This window comes from Cupressus sempervirens, chromosome 2 (assembly GCF_028749045.1).
Source record: "Cupressus sempervirens isolate cs-2001-9-10 chromosome 2, ASM2874904v1, whole genome shotgun sequence".
Classification (NCBI taxonomy): Eukaryota; Viridiplantae; Streptophyta; class Pinopsida; order Cupressales; family Cupressaceae; genus Cupressus; species Cupressus sempervirens.
Genome location: NC_143119.1, coordinates 670,855,314 through 670,867,433, shown reverse-complemented (window position 1 = coordinate 670,867,433; position 12,120 = coordinate 670,855,314). Strand labels below are relative to the sequence as shown.

Here is a 12,120-nt window from a genome sequence, read left to right as displayed (position 1 = left end):
CATTGAGGAGATAAGAAGAGTCATCCAAGGTGTTGAGGTATGGGCGGAAGGCATTCAAAGGGAGGCACAAAGATTTGTTGAAGATTTGGTGCAGATGTATAAAAGGGCATTAGCTATCCTAGAGAAGATACAATGCATATATGAGTCGTGAGATGATCAGAATCTTTACCAAAAAGAGATAATCTCACAACTACAAGGCTTGAATTGAGACTCCCAAGCAGATCTTGGCTAATGGTGGAGTGATAAGGGAAAGGGAAGAATATTATCTTGCATGCTAGTACAATGCAGTAATCATTGCAAAAGACATGTTTGGAAATTCTAGCAAAGAAATTGCTCGATTGAGAAAGGTGATCGAGAACATTTAGAAGGGAATCTTCAACACAATTTTAGCCTTGTTAGCAAAGAGCATGACGAAGACAATATAACAATCATTGCAAAAGAGATGTTTGGAAATTCTAGCAAAGAAATTGCTCGATTGAGAAAGGTGATCGAGAACATTTAGAAGGGAATCTTCAACAGAATTTTAGCCTTGTTAACAAAGAGCATGACGAAGACAATATAACTGCAGATAGCCTAAGAGGCAAGCTATAAGAATTCTTTCAATCACATTCCTTCTCAAGATATACTTTGAGAATGTTTCCATATTCTCAATGTCATGCACACCACTCAAAACTCAATGTGAAATTGGGAGAAAAGTTCTAGCAGATGTGAAAGAGACAACCATTTTAGAATTCAAACAAGAAGTGGTGCCAAGTGTCAATGTAGATGAATTAGAGACAGTGTTGTCCAAATTCCAAACATTCAAGGAACAGAATCATACATAGGCTATTTTGGGCAAAGAGCATTAATGACTTAGTGGGATTCTTTCTTCATTAATAAGTCCAATTTGACCACTTCCCCCACTAAGTGAGTGGCTTTCTTCTAGTTGGTCCATGTGGCCCCTCTCATCAATTGTGAATTATCTCTTCTAGTCCTAAACCTAATTAGGGTTAAGGTGGGAAAATATGGGTCCTTTATTTTGTTTCAATCCTAGCCACCTATTGTAATCCTAGACTTGTATAACTGCCTCACTTCTCATTTGTAAGAGAGTAAATTTGAGATTGTTGCTAAGAGCTACCAAGATAATAAATAATTCATTGTTGTCTTCATGGTGACTACCTGAAGTATTATGGTGCTTGCATGGTTTCATTATTCCCTCACTTAAAAGTAGAATTGTTTTCAAGTACTTAGATTAATGTGATTGATAATAGTGTTATGGTGGAATCATCTTGCTCATACCTTTTGTACTTAGGTGATTCCTAAGCACAGTGATGTGGATATTTTACTTCTATCTTTGAAGCACATTGTTTGTTTTCATGGTTGATGTTCATAGGATATGAAAATTCTGTGCACATCCCTTGAAGATCATACCAGCTTTGAACTTGGTGAAGCAAAGTTGGGTAGATTTCATCGTAGCAATATCTATCTTCCAAATTCTTAGAATTAGATTAGAACTGTCTCGCCCTTATCTTGTTTACTCTTCCACATATTCATGAAAACCCCTAGAAAAGGTACTTTCAGCTATATTATCTGAAAGCTCCCATAGCCAGTACTGTCTGAATCATCTTGAGAACAAGTATGTAAGTCCCCTCGTGATAACAGCATACACATCACCATTGAGCTTATCCATAGACAAGAACTGACATAAAAGAACCTTGGAGTCAATAGTATGATCTTTTGCAATATTAGCATACATGATTTTGCTCAAGAGAAGAAAAGATACTTTGGTATTATATTCTATCATTGATATGGCCATAAAACACACATCAACATGCCCAAAGGATAAATAGTTTTCAAAGATCATAGTGAATACACTAGTCCTGAATTTTCTGCTGAAAGCACCTCTGCAATGATTTAAACTCTGCCTTCCCATCTCCCAGGACATCTAATGGAATGGGGAGATGCCAATGTGTGGTATGTAGGTCAGGAAAGGAAAAAGAATACATTCAGAAGCAAGAAGGCTTGTAACAAAATGCATCCGCACTCTCACTCCAAACTTGGTGTTAGAACATCAACATAAGTTAAGCAAATCTTAGGATATAATCTTACAGTCAGTGAGAGCTCTCTGTGCAACTGGATCCTTACGTATGATGTAATGCCAGGATTTTGATATTGACCTGGTTTAGATCTGCCAGGATTTTGTTATGTAAAAGACAGAAATTATGATATTATGTAAATATTTCTTTTGAATCAATACATCAAGCAGCCCTATACTGCAGCTTAGCAGCTTACCTATCAGGACAAAATACTTAAATTCAATAACTCATCAAAACTCAGGCATATTCACCAAAAACTTAGCTAGGTCAGTTAAAGGTGATTTAGTTGTAAAAATTCCAACTACAGAGATAGAAATTCCTATCACAGAGGTAAAGAGTCCCATCACAGTGGAAGAAATCAATGAACGGATGGTGCGAGGACAGGAATAGCTATCGATTTATGACCATCATACAGCTCCTCCAAAATGATTGAGGAAATGGTTAAAGAAGAGTCGTGAAAAGAAAATTGACCCTGCATTGGAATTATAAAATATATTGAACCACGTCAACAGTTCAGAAAAGAAAGGAAAGGCAATAAGATTTTCGAAGACCATTAATGAGGAATTAGGATCAAGAATCTGCAGGTTGCAATGCCTAGAATTGACAAGATCAAAGACTAGATCACTCTAAAGGAGTACAATGTGACAACATTTGATCTGGGGCATGTCATTAGGGAGCTTGTCATTGAAGAGTTTGATGACTCTACCCAAGCAATGAAGGAGAAGATGAGGAAACTGGAAGAAAAATACCAAAAAGTGAAGAGTGAGTACAAGGCCTTGTGTGGGTATCTGCAGAGCTTATCCCATCCAGTCAAGGAAGAAAGTCAAGCATTTATTTCTCCTACAGCTCTTCCAAGTTTCCAAGAGAGTTAGTAGAATACATTGAGGAGATAAGAAGAGTCATCCAAGGTACAGAGGTATGGGTGGAAGGCATTCAAAGGGAGGCACAAAGATTTGTTGAAGACTTGGTGCAGATGTATAAAAGGGTATTAGCTATCCTAGAGAAGATACAATGCATATATGAGTCATGAGATGATGAGCATCTTTACCAAAAAGATATAATCTTACAACTACAAGTCTTGAATTGAGACTCCTAAGTAAATGTTGGCTGATGGTGGGGCGATAAGGGAAAGGGGAGGAATATTATCTTGCATGCTAGTACAATACAGTAGTCATTGCAAAAGAGATGTTTGGAAATTCTAGCAAAGAATTTGCTTGACTGAAAAAGGTGATCAAGAACATTTAGAAGGGAACCTTCAACACAGTTGTAGCCTTGTTAACAAAGAGCATGACGAAGATGATATAACTGCAGATAGCCTAAGAGGGAAACTGGAAGAGTTCTTTCAATCACATTCCTTCTCAAGATATACTTTGAGAAATTTTCCATAATCTCAATGTCATGTACACTACTCAAAACTCAATGCGAAACTGGGAGAAAAGTTCTAACAGATGTGAAAGAGACATAACCATTTTGGGATTCAAACGAGTAGTGGTGCCAAGTGTCAATGTAGACGAATTGGAGATAGTGTTGTCCAGATTCCAAATATTCAAAGAACAGAATCATGCGTAGGCTATTTTGGGCAAAGAGCATTAATGACTTAGTGGGATTCTTTCTTCATTAATGAGTCAAATTTGACCACTTCCCTCACTGAGTAAGCAGCTTTCTTCTAACTAGGGTTGAGGTGGCAAAATGTGGGTCCTTTATTTTGTTTCAATCCTAGCCACCTATTGTAATCCTAGACTTGTATAAATGCCTCACTTCTCATTTGTAAGAGAGTAAATTTGAGATTGTTGCTAAGAGCTAGCAAGATAATAAAGAATTCATAGTTGGCTTCATGGTGATTACCTAAAGTATTCTGGTGCTTTCATGGTTTCATTGTTCCCTCACTTAAACGTAGAACTGTTTTCAAGTACTTAGATGAATGTGATTGATAATAGTATTATGGTGGAACCATCTTGCGCATACCTTTTGTACTTAACTGACTCCTAAGCACAGTGTAAGGTTGATTATGAGCTCTTATGTGGATATTTTAATTCTATTTTTGAAGCACATTGTTTGTTTTAATGGTTGGTGTTCATAGGATATTAAAATTCTGTGCACAGCCCTTGAAGTCATACCAGCTTTGAATTTGGTGGAGAAAAGTTTGGTAGATTTCATCATAGCAATATCTATCTTACAAATTCTTAGAATTATATTAGAACTCTTTCACCCTTATCTCATTTACTTCTCCACATATTGATGAAAACCCCTAGAAAAGGTACTCTCAGCTATATCATCTGAAAGCTCCCATGGCCAGTACTGTCTGAATCATCTTGAGAACAAGTATGTAAGTCCCCTCATGATAACAGTATACACATCAACCATTGAGCGTATCCGTAGACAAGAACTGACATAAAAGAACCTTGGAGTCAATTGTATAATCTTTTGCAATCATAGCATACACGATTTTACTAAAGAGAAGATAAGATACTTTGGTATTATATTCTATCATTGATACGGCCATAAAACACAGATCAACATGCCCAAAGGATAAACAGTTTTCAAAGATCATAGTGAATACACTAGTCCTGAATTTTCTGCTGAGAGCACCGCTGTAATGATTTAAACTCTGCCTTCCCATATCCCAGGGCATCTAATGGAATGGGGAGATGCCAATGTGTGGTATGTAGATCAGGAAAGGAAAAAGAATACATTCAGAAGCAAGAAGGCTCGTAACAAAATGCATCTGCAGTCTCACTCCAAAATTGGTGTTAGAACATCAACATAAGTTATGCAATCTTAGGATATAATCTTACAGCCAGTGAGAGCCCTTTGTGTAACTGCATCCTTAGGTATGATATAATGCCAGGATTTTTATATTGACCTGGTTCAGATCTGCCAGGATTTTGTTATGTAAAAGACAGAAATTATGATATTATCTAAATACTTCTTTTGGATCAATACATCAAGCAGCCCTACACTGCAGCTTAGTAGCTTATCTATCAGAAAAAAATACTTAAATACAATAACTCATCAAACCTCGGGCATATTCACCAAAAGCTTAGCTAGGTGAGTTAAAGGTGATTTACTCATAAAAAAATAAATCTCTAGATTTTAAAAAACTCTTCAGAATATGATTTAAACCTCATAAGTTAATACAAAGACATAATTTTCTCTACAGAGTTTATCAAGCAAAATAGCTTGCCTCTTTCTGTGAAATGAGAAATCTGACAGAGCTGCCAAGTTCTTCAGTAGTTTTCAGGAACCAATATCAAACATGGTTTAAGCCCAAATTCAATTTAGTTACACTTTCCTCAAACAAAAGAACAATCTAAAGTAGTAAATCAATCACTCCAAATTTGCTGCAAACTGTCGTACAAAGCCAATCAAAGAAAAATTACTTAAGGGCACTTCAGCTGAGTTTGCTGTCAATTCTTCCAATTGTAGACTGGTTATAAACTTTTAAAATACGTATGGACAGTCTCTGAGAGGTATGACAGAATTGCATCAAATACAATTGGACTCAAACTCCTGTTAATGTCAAATAATAAGAGGAAGAGATATGGGAGTTCAAGAAAAATACTCAAAAACGTAAATGAAGGTTGCAAAGGACAGATGGTATGAAATTTGAATAAGAGAGGGAAAAGAAGAAAAAGTACTGCATTACAGAATAATGTTCATTTACCAGAATATTGGTTTCCAAATCCACAGTGTATCTGGTGGTGTATAAATTTGATCTTGATAATTTTGGAAAGCAATGAGAAATTATTGACATTCCAAATGACATGATACTACTTCTCTTTGTTGGCAGTGGGACAATGTCTATCACTGGATTCGCGACATGGTTTAACAGCTTCTTGTGTCTTTTATAAGTCTAGTGGGTGCAACAGGCATTGACAGTTCGATCTTTTGGTGCAACGGCAACCCTAGCAGTTAACAAGTGGTATCAAAGCTTGGTCATAGGTTTGAATCTTTGCAGGCCACAGCCAGTAACCCTGCGAGGGGAATTGTTGGCAGTGGACCAGTGTCCCTCATTGGATTCGCGATATGGTTTAACAGCCTCTTGTATCTTCTATAAGTCAAGTGGTTGTATCGGGCATTGATAGGTTGATCTTTTTGTGCAACAGCAACCCTAGCAGTTAACACTCTTGTCATGATTCCTAGTCATGATTGTTACGTTACGTAGGGAATACAACTTTGCACTGAGGTGACATAGAAGGGACATTACAGAAGTATGTTTGGATCAAATATTTTCTCTATAACCCTAATGATTGTATAGAAGAAACCTTGAAAATGCAGGTGTGTGCATTGCAAATTGGTACCAACTGAAGGAATCACAAATAGTAAATAGGAATGACCATAAATGCAATGGAGCTGGAACTGTGGACAATTGCAACTGAGTTGGAGAAAATTTGTAAAATGAATGTAGTGTTCTTCGGAAAGTGAGCAAGGAGATTCAATGCTTGCAAACAAAGTTGATTTGGTGCACGAGCACTGCCCAATTCTAGAAAAAGAAGTATATAGTATCAACAATTCCAGACTGCCAGATGGCTGCTTTAAGGCCACACAACCTAGAAGGTCTTATTAGCTAAATTGTAGTATGATGCTAGCTGGTTCAAGTACCTGTAAGAGTTGTAGACTGTTTATCACAATTGGAAAACTGATAAAATTATTTGTCGCTGGTGGAAAAGAAACCAAAAAGTACACAACAAAAACATTTAATGTGATATTCATATCAGGATTTAACTGTGTAGTTTTTTGACTCGTTGAATCATGTTTCATGAGTAGTGATCCACACGAATCCATCTATCATAACAATAAATGGAGCACTTAGCACTCACTGGATCTAGGTGATGCTCACAAAAGTGAAGCATCAGGACTTCCCGGGAGGTCACCCATCCCGGTACTACTCCAGCTCGAGCACACTTAACTATGGTGTTTCCTCTATGGCTAAACCCACTCTGCTTGCACCATCTGCAAGCATGTCCATTACTGCTCAACCATCTGCAAAATTAGTGTTTTCATGTAAGGAAATAAGAACAAAGTAGAGACTCTCACCCACAATTGCATAAAAGGAAGGTTTTGACCATGACCTCAAACAAGGTTGCTGACTGAAAAAGGTAATCAAAACCTCTAGCATTGGGTTTTGGATGCAGAGCAGGGAACCCCTTCTAACTGTGGATTCCTTCATTTCTGATAGCCTCAGCATCAGAAGCACTTGATCCTGGCATATTGAATAAAAAAGTCAAAAAAAATGAAATCAAACTTCCCCAGTACACAAATTGTTACATGACGGCTTCCGTATAAAAACTACCTCAAACTAATCCATAAATATTGATGTTTAGAGCAACATTTATCGACCCATCATCACTGCAGTTGGTGAAAATATTTTGTGAAATCAATATGGTGTTGTTTGAAGAATTAGCCAGGAGATTAAAGGCTTGGAAACAGGGTCGGTTGGATGCAGGAAGGCTGTCCCATTCTAGAAACAGAAGCAGGTAGTGTCGACAATTCCGTACTGCCTAATGGTTTCTGTAAGGTCGTACCACCTAGAAGGTCCTATTAGCTAGGGTATAATACAATGTGAGTTGATTTAAGTACCTTTGAGGGTTCTGAATTGATTTTTATGGTTAAAAACTGGCAAGAAAATTATTTGTTGCATCTGGAACAGCAGCAAAGAAATATAAAACAAAAGTACATGTAAAGGCCCTCACCCACAATTGCATAAAAGCATACTTTTGACCATGTCCTCAAACAAGGTCGGTGACCGAAAAAGCCTACCAAAACCGTTAGCCTCAGCCTCGGGATGCAAAGCATGGAAACCTCTAACTGCAGATTCCTGCATTTCTGATAGCCTCAGCATTCGAACAACTTGATCCTGGCAGATTGACTAAAATGATTAAAAATATCTTTTTTGAAATTTCCACACTCCACTAAATGTTTAAAGAAAGCTTCTGTATAAAACTGCCTAAGACGAATCCATGAATGTTGATTAGAGCGACATTTCTAAACCCATCGCCAGAACTTATTGCAAAATTTGCAAACCTGAGCTAGCTCAAGCTCCCCACGTGTATGTTTCCGCAAAATGATTTATAATGACTACTTGGAATATGAAGTATATACCACTTTTCAACAAATGGGCACCCTTACTGAAACAAATAATTCAAAGCAAGTGCAATTGCATTTTCTTAAAACACCTATAATATTTTCAAATTGAACTGAACTGGCTGGATAATGAAAGTTAATATAATGAGAAACGCATACCAGCAAATATTGTTGGTCTTCAGCGGTGAGGCAACTTATGCCCATTACCCTTATAAGAAGAGAAGAAGAGGGTGATTTTTGTTGCGAGATGCAGACCATGCGTGTGGTAGCATCTGATAGTCTGAGAGGGCGCTGAAGGGTGGAAGAGGAAGAGAGCCAAAGATTGGGTGGCATCATGAAGAAGCCATAGCTGCAGACAGCCTTCTCTAAAACAAATGTCTCGTTCACTGCCAGACTCAGTACGCATTCTGGGTGCCCATTACACCCCATTTTCGCAAGCCTCTTCACTATTGGAGGTGATTGAAGGAGTCAGAAATACACAAAATTCCTTTTCAAGACCGTTCGAGAACAGGAAGAAGTATTAGTTTGACCGAGTTACGGATTTTCTATTAGGTACCCTCATTGGGTTTGTTTATTCAAAAGTATTGTCTTTCTTGTGATAGATCATAGAAGAGAAGATTTTAACCATAAGACTAAACATAGGGTATAAGATAGCTCTCAATTTCTGTCATGTCTTCATATTTATAAGATTTAATGATAAATTAATTATTAATAATAATGATATAATTTGTCTTTAAGTTAACATATTAATATGTCCTTGTCTCCAAAAGAAAGGATATCTATCACATCATTTATAGATTATTATTCATCAACTTCCATTCTAATACTAAATGAGTAGATATTCAAAATCAAACAAGTCGACATTTCATTGATTAGAATGATTCTTCAAAATTACGTAATTATATCAAATGTATTAATATCATGCCTTTGTATATATGTACCTTAATACATATATATTACCCTATTCTTATATCATACTTTAAGAGGGAATCCTATAATAGGATAAAATATAATAATAGTTCATACGCTATTATCGATTGTTCACAAAAGAAATAATATTGATAAATACTTATGATCTATTTATTTTACTTAATCATTTGTATTATTCATAGTAATAATATAAATTATGATTCATAATAATAAGATTAAGATATAAGAATAAATAAATGTTACAATTACATTATAAACAATGAAATAATAACATATCTAGATATTATCACATTTGAATATATATGATATTAATAACCAATGATAATTATAATAAATTGATTAATAGACTAATCAATATAATATATATTAATAATACAAGAATTAATATAAACAATAATAAAATATGATATTATATTTATAACAACATATATTTGAATATGTTATTATAAACATACAATGTTATATAACATATTTAATACTTATATCTTATAAAAAATATAAATGATATACTTATTAATATAGTTATATTAATTAATCAAAAACTTATTAATATAAATATATAATTAATATAATATAACTATATTATTATTATTGATATAATGAAAGGACGTGACTCTTATATATATATATATATATATATATATATATATATATATCGAATCAACTTTGGAGAAGAAGGATCATATCAGAAGATTATCAAAGTGGTATAGATGGAAAATCAAAAAATACGTAAATGTCCCAAATGGGGACATTACAATTTCAATAAATCAAGTTCAACAACAAAATAGTGCTCAATTTCCACATTTTCAGAATTATAAAAGGGACAGGCCCGTTCATTCCAATTTCTTTTGGCCTTTTCCAATGCTCGGTCACGTTACAAAGCTTATGCGAGTTAGTCTTCAACTAGGCAATAAGAATTTGTGCTTTACAAGAAATATTGACCTCAATATAAGACTTTTGAAGTTGGTCACACAAGGAATTAAACTCAATGATAAAGTATGTTTTTCTTCTTGCCTATCCCTTTACCCCAATTCCTCTTATAAAACTTATTCAAAACGAAGAACTTACTTTCTTTGTTATTTGTGGGACACGCTTTGAAATGAATATTCCATCTACTCATCCGCTTGATGTTTTTTTGCATCCACATCTTCTTTCTTTTGCACAAAACATCACTAAAGGCACTCTTAGGTCAACTATCATTTTCCATTTCTTGGTTTCTTTGAGATAACATAAAACATAAACCATAGTGATAGCCTCAATAGGGGAGCTCTTGTTTCTCTTAGCATAATATCACATGGGGCAATGCACTTGATTTTGAACTTGCTAATGATCTAACGCTTTTGAATACCCTCGATTTACTTTCATTAGGAAATGGAAATGTTGTTGGCCCACACCTCACAACCATAGAGAACAACCGATAACACTATAAGATCATAAAGAGTTTGAGTAGTCTTCCAATACCAAACTTCAATCTCTCCACATCTATTTTGAAGAGCATAAAAGGCCTTACAGCCTCCAAAATTTATTTATTTTTGCAACTTCCCATCTTATGTTCTTGTTAAATTCCATGTCAAGATGCTTGTAATCCATAACTTCTTCAAGAGTGCTACCATTAAAATAGAATCCAATAGAGAACACCATGATTCTAGTTTGCTAATGTTAACTTGCATTCCCACCATAGTAAAAAAATGCTCAAGAGTATGTAAATGGCCTTGTAAACCATGAGTAGATTTGGTAATCAAAATAAGGCCATCTACATAAAGGAGTAGTCTAATAACAAATTCCCCCAATTGTAATTGTAGACACCCAAAAATTGGCAAAGACATAAATCACGCAATTCTAATCAATCGGCACAAATTAAACAAAAAATCATCTATCAAATTAATAAGACCTAAATCAACTTCAAAAGAGGAGAGAAGCAATTCAAAATCATAAAATGAAATTCAAAAAAAGAGAGGGAAAAGACAAATTTTTGAGAATAAATAGAACTTTTATTAAATCAATAAATCCTTTTATTCTCACAAAATAAAAAACCTCCTTTTATATAAAGAATTAAAAGAAATCCAAATTTAGCCATAAATCATTACTTTTTGAGCTCCTTCTTTTGTCTCTCATGAGACATTTTTGTTGAAAATAAAAGTCATATTTAGCCACAAATCATGACTTTTGGGCTCCTCCTTTTGTCTCTAATGAGACATTTTTATTGAAAATAAAAGTCATATTTAACCACAAACCATGACTTTTGGGCTCATTCTCTTGTCTCTCATGAGACATTTTTGTTGAAAATAAAAGTCATATACTTTGTTGAAAATAAAAGTCATATTTAGCCACAAATCATGACTTTTGGGCTCCTTCTCTCGTCTCTCATGAGACATTTTTGTTGACATAAAGTCTTATCTAGCCACAAATCATGACTTTTGAGATCCTTCTCTTGTCTCTCATGAGACATTTTTGTTGACATGAAAATCACATGGAGCCTCCAATCAAGACTTTTGAGCTCCTTTTCAATTTCACTTCTACCCACCAAGTGAAAAGGTAAAACCCAAATTCTTATCCCAACCCCTTCTAAAATCCTATAAATAGAAGGAGAATTCAAGAGCAAAAGGACCCAAGTCTTAGGCATTTGCACTATAGGCACATTTTGATTCATCATCTAGCATTTTTATTGTAGCATTTTCATAGCATTTTACCATTATTTTGTGTTATTTAGCATCATTTATCACTTGTTAGTTCATTGCATATTTTATTTTCAGCATTCTCTCATTCTAGAACTGTCACTAAGATGTTGGTCTGAGAGCTATTTTAGCAGTTGTAGTTAGGGAAACATTAGACGCTTGTAAAAATTACAATCTGATAATGATATCTTCTATTTAGTTTAGTTTTTCGTTAGTCCATTTGCATTCTACCCTAAGGTTTCATGAATGTGCATTTACACCGTGTACAGTAACACCATCTCCATCATGCACGTTTAACCACTCTTCGAGCTTGTTAATATAAAGACTAAACAATGTAGGCGACAGGGGGCAGCCTT

At 35.0% G+C, this 12,120-nt stretch overlaps 1 protein-coding gene across 1 annotated transcript in view; it reads right to left on the bottom strand.

Moving 5' to 3' along the window:
* Positions 1–8,751, bottom strand: part of LOC149575131 (uncharacterized) — a 31,148-nt gene extending 22,397 nt beyond the window's left edge. Inside the window, exons 1-2 of the mRNA XM_089814980.1 lie at positions 8,319–8,751; positions 7,769–7,932 (exon numbers count right to left, since the gene is read on the bottom strand). Of these exons, the coding sequence (XP_089671106.1) occupies positions 7,769–7,932; positions 8,319–8,588 (434 nt within the window). The 5' untranslated portion in view covers positions 8,589–8,751. The remainder of the gene's footprint in view (positions 1–7,768; positions 7,933–8,318) is intronic.
* Between the last annotated feature and the right edge of the window lie 3,369 nt (positions 8,752–12,120).